This window comes from Vulpes lagopus, chromosome 8, assembly GCF_018345385.1.
Source record: "Vulpes lagopus strain Blue_001 chromosome 8, ASM1834538v1, whole genome shotgun sequence".
Lineage (NCBI taxonomy): Eukaryota > Metazoa > Chordata > Mammalia > Carnivora > Canidae > Vulpes > Vulpes lagopus.
Genome location: NC_054831.1, coordinates 66,395,347 through 66,405,047, shown reverse-complemented (window position 1 = coordinate 66,405,047; position 9,701 = coordinate 66,395,347). Strand labels below are relative to the sequence as shown.

General features: G+C 40.2%; 1 protein-coding gene across 1 annotated transcript in view; it reads right to left on the bottom strand.

Annotated features, from left to right (window-relative positions):
• Positions 1–1,684: 1,684 nt before the first annotated feature.
• GPR158 (G protein-coupled receptor 158) overlaps positions 1,685–9,701 on the bottom strand; it is a 405,508-nt gene continuing 397,491 nt past the window's right edge. Inside the window, exons 10-11 of the mRNA XM_041764941.1 lie at positions 6,924–7,070; positions 1,685–6,077 (exon numbers count right to left, since the gene is read on the bottom strand). Coding sequence (XP_041620875.1) covers positions 4,608–6,077; positions 6,924–7,070 — 1,617 coding nt within the window. The 3' untranslated portion in view covers positions 1,685–4,607. The remainder of the gene's footprint in view (positions 6,078–6,923; positions 7,071–9,701) is intronic.

Sequence of the window (9,701 nt, the reverse complement as noted above, 5' to 3'; positions counted from 1 at the left end):
GATTTTCAGAAGGGGCTTTTAAAATTTTTGAAACTATTCAAAATGTCCATAAACTCAGAAGGAGCATTTATAGTTAATATAGTTATCTGTGACTGATTTTCTGACCTTGTATAATAGGAACACCAAACCAATCTGAAGATGCTAGTTTGATAAAATAACCAGTAATCGGGGTCCCTGTGTGGCTCAGTGGTTGAGTGTCTACCTTTGGCTCAGGTCATGATCCTGGGTTCCTGGGATGGAGTCCTGCAATTGGGGTCCTTGCAGGAAGCCTGCTTGCCTATGCCTCTGCCTCTCTCCCTGTGTCTCTTATGAATACATAAAATCTTTAAAAAAAAAAAAAACCAAAAAACCCCTACAATAGGGCAGCCCGGGTGGCTCAGCAGTTTAGCACTGCCTTTAGCCCAGGGCGTGATCCTGGAGACTCGGGATCAAGTCCCATGTCAGGCTCCCTGCATGGAGCCTGCTTCTCCCTCTGCCTGTGTCTCTGCCTCTCTCTCTCTCTCTCTCTCTCTCTCTCTCTCTCTCTTTGTGTCTCTCATGGATAAATGAATTAAAAAAAAATCTTGGGGATTCCTGGGTGGCGCAGCAGTTTGGTGCCTGCCTTTGGCCCAGGGTGCGATCCTGGAGACCCAGGATCAAATCCCACATCGGGCTCCTGGTGCATGGAGCCTGCTTCTCCCTCTGCCTATGTCTCTGCCTCTCTCTCTCTCTGTGACTATCATAAATGAATAAAAAAAAAATCTAAAAAAAAAATACCAAAACAATAATCTCTCCCTCTCCTTTTTAGGCCCTCACCCTTCCCTTGAGTCTTGTGCTGGCTAGCTAATCTAGCTGCCTGCAGTCTCCTCCCACCTCAGTCCATTCCTGGGCTGCTCCTCAAATGATCCTTCTATTCCATGACTTGATTATGATCCAGTTTACTGCTTTTTGATAGTTCCCAGTACTGCAGGAGAAGGCTGTAGCTAATCTGAAGCCTGGCATGCAAGGCTGGGCACAATTACCTTTCCAGCCTTACACCTTTTCCCGTTCATAACTGATGCCTTGCAGAATTTCAGCCTTGGGAGCTTGCCCTCACTCTTAAGCCTCTCCTGACTCCATGAATTAGTGGGGCTCCCCTCTGTATTACTATAGCAGTGACTAGATAGTGCATATTGGATATTGGAGCTCTTGTTTATCTAAAGATCAGCATCATTGCTTAGCAAATTGCCTATGTATGTTCAGTAAATTAAAAAAGGTAACTGAATTACTTCCTATTTGGACAGAGCTTTCTTTTTTTATTTGGACAGAGCTTTCTTTTTTTTTAAAGATTTTATTTGTTTATTCATGAGAGGCACAGAGAGAGAGAGAGAGAGACAGAGACAGAGACAGAGGGAGAAGCAGGCTCCACGCAGGGAGCCCGATGTGGGACTTGATCCTGGGTCTCCAGGATCACACCACAGGCTGAAGGTGGCGCTAAACCGCTGAGCCAGCGGGGCTGCCCTGGACAGAGCTTTCTTAAATCAAAATCACTAGTCCTAACAGGTTCTACTGGTTCCAAATGATGACCTGTATGTTTGAGGCCACATTCGGCTAATCACATATTTCTGTAGACAGGCGTATGAGGTCAAAGATATATGGGATTCCCTCTGAAGTTGGCTTAGGTGAAATAAATTTGATTTTTGATAGATACACAAAACACCATAAATCACTTTCATATAAATATGTTTTATTGCAGATAAGTTATAATTATTTACATGCTGTAACACATCACAACATAAATTTACCAAATATTTTTCATGGTGGGATGCTGTAGGTTTCAGATAATAGTTTCAGAAGAACCACAGATTAAGTGAAGAGACTTACAGCTTTATTGACTCTACAGCTCTCGGTTGCTAAATGCTAGAAGTCAAAAGGCAGTGTTTCTCAGTCCTACCTGTCACCACTTGCATGCAGAAACCTAGGAAGCAAATACAAGAGAACTGTCGTGTTTCAAATCCATATTGCCACCAAAGTTTACAATGGGCTGAGTTATAATTCATGTTGTAAAGCATTTAATTCTTGCATAAAATATACAGTTCTATTAAGATTGGTATAAATCTACTTATTTATAAACCCTGGCTTAAAAACAAGGACAGGATGCAGCCTGCACATGCATTGAGAAGGACAACCTAGCAAATGTTTGTGACCTTAACAGTGTTTATTCACTTTCTTATTGTTATTGATCTAGGAAAAAAACCTCAAAAATTGTAGATTTAAACTTCTCTTGGTGATAACTAATGGCAATGAAACTCTAGGAAAGACCCGAGGCACTCTCACTGATTTATGCTGGTGGAGAAAAATCTATGGACTGTAGAATGTCACTAAGGTATAATTTGGCAAGTCTTCTTTAAGCCACATCTCTAGCAGGATCATCCTGAAGTGCAATAAAAAGTCACCGAGGCTTGACTGCTTATTTCTCAAAAAGTGAATAAAGTGCTAACAGACCTTGAACAAAAATGAAACAAGTAGGTGGGCCTGGAAATTCCAAACCAAGTTCACAAATATACCTTAAAGTTATGTTCCAAGGTACCAAATAGAGAGGCCTTGACTAAAAAGGAAGAGAAGAAGGAAATAAATTAAAGAAAGACAGAAAAATAGAATTTTTCCATCTCTTCACACCTACCCCACCAACCTGAGTAATATGCACAAAGCAAACGAATGGGTGAGGAAGATGGATGCACAGCTTTGCAAAATGGTGATGTGCTCACTTATTCCTGAATAAAAATTGTTGAGAAAATTTTGATGATGAATAAGAAGTCCTAGTTTATACCTTCCACTGAGAATGATACTCTCTTAGAACAGGCCTGTATCTACCTTCTGATTCTCTTTTTTCATCTTTTATCTTCCTGGCATGTTCTCCTTGCTGCACATAAAATGAAGAGCAGTTAGGCTGGAAATGTCCTGGCCAAATAAGCCATTGATACTTCAGCATTTAGCATGAGAGAAAGGGAAGTCTGCATTCTATTTTTAAGTGATTCATCTTTAAATAAAATGAGACTGAGCTTTGGAATGGAATCTCTTTGCATGATCACTTCAGTAGGGCTAAGTCAGCAGCTTTGGATTCTCATGCCAAGTGATCAGTGTGGAAGGCAGTACATTTTACAAATTTTGCTTTGGGGGCTGTTTTGGTTTGCAAAGAAACTCTGCATTTCTAAATTTTGAGCCAGGTGGCTCAAAATGGCAATCTGCAGGACCTGTAAATTTTCCAGTGCTTGGGAGAATGGAGAGCCCATACCACCTTATAGGCTTTGAAAATATCAGGTTATAAAGCTCTTTGGGATTTAGGCCCAGCAAGTGTTGCCACTAGCTGAAGCAATGAATAAGAGTTTATGAGAATAAGTAGTTTAAGGTAATTTAAAATATATATTCAGTATGCATAATAAAAATATATCCATACAATGATCTTGACGCTATCATAATTTTTCTCTAAAAAAATACTCCCTTGAAAGTGCTATCAGTAGCTCCCTTTCTGTCTGTTTTGAAAGGCAAATTCCCTGGCTCTGCAGTACTGTAGTTAATTCTCATGTCATTCCTAGAGTCTTCCCTTTTCAGTGGTAATAATAATGTGCAGTATATTTTTCTCACTCTTAGCTTCTTCCTTGCGAAATGCTAAGTATGAAATACTGAGAGTTAAAAGGGACAATAAATTGGAATGAAGGTGCTACCTGTCTCTGACTCTGAACAAACAATAGATAAGTTGTCCTTTATTGAGACATATGACTAAGTAGGACCACTTGCTCTCGGAGTCCTAACAAGAAGTGCAAAACAAGTAACTCAACTTGTATAAAAAACCCTGATTAAGACAGTATAACAAACCATGATGTGAAACAATAGAATCAAATCCAAATTCACAATATATAAACCACAGCCAAAACTAAAAGATTTTATCATAACGGTTATGGCTTCCCAAGCCAGAGAAAGCTTACTGTACTTCAAGAATCAACTAAAGTTGATAGATAGCAGGTAATCTGTAACTTGCAATAACAATTGAGTAGCTGCGGGATTGCATAAATGTGTTGTGTCATATAATATCAAAGTTATTTGCAAAAATTATACAATCTGGAATGCTTGAATACGAGACACAACAATGTACTGAAACATACATTTATAAGAAAATGAGAGCAATCATTAATATAAAAGGTATTTTGGGGATGCATTAAGTTAGCGGTGCTATCAAGGTTAAATAGGTAAAGTAAGTTCAGTTAGCTACTTAGAATTTCGGTCATCTATGTCCATACCTTCTTTGCAAAATGTTGTACCTCTTCCGTGTCTTCTGGTCTGCCTTGTTTAGGGTCTTCGAAGTGCCATGGGTCAATACTGATCAGGGGCAGACAGTGAGGGCTACTCCCCCTAAACATACATAAATGTAGGGACCCCCCTGGTGTCCCCAGGGGAAAGATTTCTCTTGGTCAGTCTGTCTTCCATTGTGGTGTCCCTCTGCCCTCCTGGTCTTCTTCAACCTGGGCCTTTCACGTTTCCTGACAAACTCTCCTTGGGAATCTTGATCCTCTTATTTTTGTCGAATTCAGGGTTTCTTCCTTCTCCTTTTCTTTCTGGGGATGGTACACTTTAAATGGACCCCAGACCTCTCATTTCCGAGGCCCCGCTATTTTATTTGCACTTAAAGTGGAAGAGGCAGGTAAAGCTACACTTCTTTCAGCATTTGGTTGATTTGGGGTCTCAAACTCCCAAGGACACACCTCAGCTCGTGATGTTAAAGGCTGCCGAAAGTTATTACTTGAGTTATAGGAGCCAGGCACATTTTCCTCAGGGGAGGATGTCTTTTTCTCCTGGTCTCCTGTTTGGTTGAGATTTTCATTCTCGACTTTTGATGCTATAGCTTTGGGGGGCAGTTCTTCATACTGCCCGGCACACACATTGGCTGCATAATGCTGATTGCCATTCTCCTCTCTGGCTCTCCCTGCGGGAACTTGAGTCTTGGGAATCAGATGCTTCTCATCTTCAAAACCAGGCTGGCCTTGGCTCTTCCAAGGGCACACCTCAGCCTTGTCTATGCTCTTCTGATTGGTTTGCTGACACAGTTCAGCTGCCTTGGGCTTCTGATGAGACTTCTCCTTTAAGGAAAAAGTTGGGTTTTTCTCCATTTCAGAAGCTGCAATAGATACGTGTTTTTGAACTTTTGATTCTGAAGGCACAGGACCGGGGGCCAGGTCATAAATCTCCCAAGGGCACACTTCCCCAATGTCAAAGTTGTTCTTCATCTGGGGGGTGCCTGGGCTCATGTCAGAATTGGCAGTGGCCGGGTTGACCCGTTGTTGCTTCATAATCCCAGATTTCTGAGGTTTTCTTGGCTCCTCCAAATGATTGGAGTTTTGGAGGGCAGAATCATTAGTCTCTGCATTATCTGAATTTGAGTATTTTCTATTTGTTTCTTTATCTTTTGGTTTCTGGGCTTTAGCACGTTCTTCCATGCCTGATGTTTGAGTTTTCCCAGCTAATCCAAGAGTCTTCTCCTTGGCACTTGCGATGACACTGAGAGACTTTTGCAACATTGATGTTCGGGGGTGGCCTGGCTTCTTCTCTGAGCTGAGATTGTGTGCACTTGCTGACTTACACACCAAAGGCACAGACTCTGTGGACTCGGCCTCACTGTTTTCTTTCAGTTTTTGTGTTAGTTTTTTACTTGACAGAGACTCTAGTGTGGAATGTTCTGTAGCCTCCTCATCTTGGCTTTCCACTGGTAAACTGTTGGACTCTTCCGTGTGCTCCCTCACATGATCATAAGTGCTGTGTGATTTCTTTAGCGAGAAGACTCGGTTTTTCAGGGACTCTTCTTTGGGCTTCCCAGTGTTACCTGAAGATTCTTGTGGGTTCTTCCTAGCCAGGGCAGTGCTTTTGGCTGTGCTGTGGTCTGTGACTTCCTTGTCCTCTTTGGAACACTGCCTGCTAACCGTCTCTGGGATCTCGGTTATACGCCTCATGATGGAACGGCCTAAGCCCTTCTTGGAGCACCGCTTTTTCTGGAGGTGAGGGTTATTTGTAATCATCTTCTTCCTTTTATATATTTCCAACTGGGCATAGAGTTTCTTTAGCTCATCCTGCCAGAACAAGAGCAAATTCACAGAGATGTGGAACTTAGCGGTTGAGCCAGATAGTATTACTAAATGTAGTTTGAAGTTACTGAGCTTGAGCTCTTTAGGGAAACTGCTCTACAGCTTTTCATACTATGTGTACTCACTCACTTTCTCCTCATTCTTACTTTCTGATTAATTTGTGTTCTGTTTCACATAGAGTCTGAAATTTAAGACATGAACACATGCATTCTACCCTTGTTTTATGGAACGAGCCCTTTGGACTTAACAAATTGTATGCACCAGACTTGACCAGGACCATGACAAAACACAGCATATCGTCTACTGACAAATAATATCCCTACACAATACTGGAAGAATCATGTAGCCATTGACAAAATTACCTCTAATGTTGGATTAGGTTTGGGGGACAATAGACTGTCAATTACTAAAAGCAGCTTCTTTCTCCAGATGCTGATATACTGTCTCAGATTTCTTTCAGTACTCTGGGTTCTCTACTCACAGATTTATCCTACCTTCTCATCAGCAAAATGTCATAAACTGTAGTAGGGAACATGTATCACCACTTTGTCATTATGACTACTAATAAGTCAGTTGAGACTATCAAGATCAGCTTGTGTAATTTCTACCATGACGTATGTTTTAGAACTGGGTTAACTCTAAATTAGATGTCTTCAGTTCTTATACACACACACACACACACACACACACACACACGTTCCCCGCCCCCTCTCTTTTTCTCTTTGGCTCATGTGTGCACAAAGGTGAGCATATGTTTGCATCAGCCCACACATGCTTGCCCGTGTATATGGGGTGAGCCTGAAGTAGGGAAGGCTGAAATACTGGTGTTACCCGAATGTCCTCTGGGTCCAAGCTGTGCTCACTCCACGCAGAGTTGATGCTGCTGTTCAGGTAGGACCCAGACCTACCCAGGTCTAGCTCATCTTCATATGCTTCTGTAGCAATGTCATCTCGGGGGTTATTGCTTGAATGTGAAAACTGCAACAGAGACAAAATATGAGCTGTGGACATTAACCCACTAGCAGACACAGCTGAATCATTTTCTAAAGGTTCTCATGTTAATATCATTTCTTCAGCTTCGATGAACTCATTTACTGAACTCTTTATAAAAGATCTGATGCTATATTTGGTTTTGCTTTTCATGTTACATCTAGACCTCTGGGGCAATATTAATACGTGGTTGCTTCTCTGACTTCTATTTTCATCCTTGTCTTTTCTCTAGGCTTCCAGTGTTCACTGACATTACTTTTCTTCAGTGATACTTGCATTTTGAAAGTGAAATAAGTAGAAAAATCCAAACAAATGTTGTCCAAGACCCACTGACAGCTGGATGGAAATATATTTTTGAGCAGTGGGGTCTACCTTGTGTTGATCATTTTGCTTCACATGGATGAGGCTATATTTCATCCAGGGGTACGACTAGCCCTGACAGACAGTGCTTTTCAGTCTTCTAAACACAGCTCAAAAAAAGTTGCTTCTAAGACTCAGGGGACAGATCTGAATTCCAGCATCAACTGCGTTGACAGTCAGGTATGAAACCAATCCCTGAAGCTCTCTGGAGCACAGTGCTCTCTCAGCCTAAAGTGATGATATAGAAGTTTAAAATTCAAAGGTTCACCAAAATTATAGTATTTTTTCTCAAACTCAGTATTCTCAAGTTCCTCCATCATATTTTGAGATATTTTTATGATTTTCACATGGTCTTTTGATATCTTTCAGTTTCATGTACTCTTGCTATCTCTATTCTTCATCAAATGGAGACGTGAAGAATGAATTAGGTAAATGATGGAAAGCAGGGAGAATAAAAACAATTCAGCCCCTTCACACAATATATAAACCGAGTGACTGTCCTATGAAAATTGAGAGAATGGCTTAGGGAACATGGGTACTCTTCTCTCAGCTTGTCATCAGGTCAAATATTCCTTTAAAAAACTAACAGATCACTTTCATGATACAAAGCTATTTTAATGTCAGTGTTTGTTAAAATACTTAGGTGGGCAGGTGAACATTAATACAGCATGTGAAACAGCAATTCCCTATGTAAGGAATCACAAATGTTTTGTAATTGGGACTGACTGAGAAACGACAGAAATGGATGAATCTGTCCTTCATTCTTCCACATACATGTGTGGATCTGACATGCATCAGGAATTTAAGGCTATAAATATGAATAAACAGTGTCCCTGCCCTCCAAATTCTCACATGCTACTAGGAAACCACCCAGAAGTTATTTGTAAGAGTGGAATTGGTTTTCTTGAGCACAGTCTTAGAGATGATCATGAGTTTAAGGAACACTGCTTTGTCAGATATTGTCCATTTTCTGCTTTACTATTTGTCCTCAGTACTTATATCTAAAATAGCATTTTAAATATTTAGCTTATTTATTTATTTTGTCCTGTTTCCACCTTCTCCACAATAGAAGCACCATGAAAGCACATTACTTGTTCACTATTCTTATTCCAGGACATAGAACAGTGCTTAGCAAAGCCCCTCAGTGGTTTTGTTAAATTACCTGAAGTTGAGATATAATTCACATACCATAAAATTCTCAAATTTCAATTGTACAATTGAGTGCTTTTTTTTCTATATTCACTGTGCTGTGTAAGCATCACCACTATCTAATTCCAGCATATTTTCATCTCCCCCTAAAGAACCTTAAATCCATGAAGCAGTCACTTTTGTTTCTCCTCTTGGCTAGTGGCAACCATTAATCTACCTTCTGTCTCAACAGAGTTGCCTATTCTGGACGTTTCATATCAATAGAATCACACAAGATGTAGCCTTTTATATCTACCTTCTCTCACTTGGCATAATGATTCTGAGGTCTGTACAAGTTTGTAGCATGTATCAGTGCTTTATTCCTTCTTATTACTGGATAGAGTTACATGGTCGAGATACACCACATTGTGTTTCTACAGTAATCAGTTGATGGACATTTAGGTTGCTTCCACTTTTTAGCTATTAATAATAGTGTTGCTAGGAACATTCATGTACAAACCTTTTTTGTATAAATGTGTTTTCAGTTCTTAGAATTAATGAACAGTGTGAGTACACAGTACAGCCATCTAATAAAAATATAACCATGTAATGCAAAGTATGAAAATGGATAAGATAAACTGCAGTAACAGACTAATCCATGAAGACTGTGGCTATCTGGTGTAATTCAAGTAAGGAAGAAAGCAGGCATTTTGCTCTGATTACATTTGTTTGCCCTTTCAATCAGGCTGAATTTCTATGTTTTGCTTGTGAGAGAAGGTAAAGCCAGAAGTGAATTAAAAGCAATTACAATTCTTGCCTCAGCTGTGCTAATATTATATTGTGTGGTACTAATACAGATACATGATGTCCTAACACTTTTTTCTATATGTAAAAGAGAAAAATAATAATAATGCTATAACTTGTATGCTTTTCCCCCCACACTCTGATATATATTATTTCATTGGAAGCAGCTCTATTGCTATCATGTAATAGGTGAAGAAACTGAAACTTAGAGGGATGAAAAGTCTTAGCTAACATCATACCGCATAGCTATTGTAGGTGGGGCACATACTCATAATCCCTGTATTCTGAGTGCCGGCCCATTCCCCCCCACACTGGTATGCTGTCTAG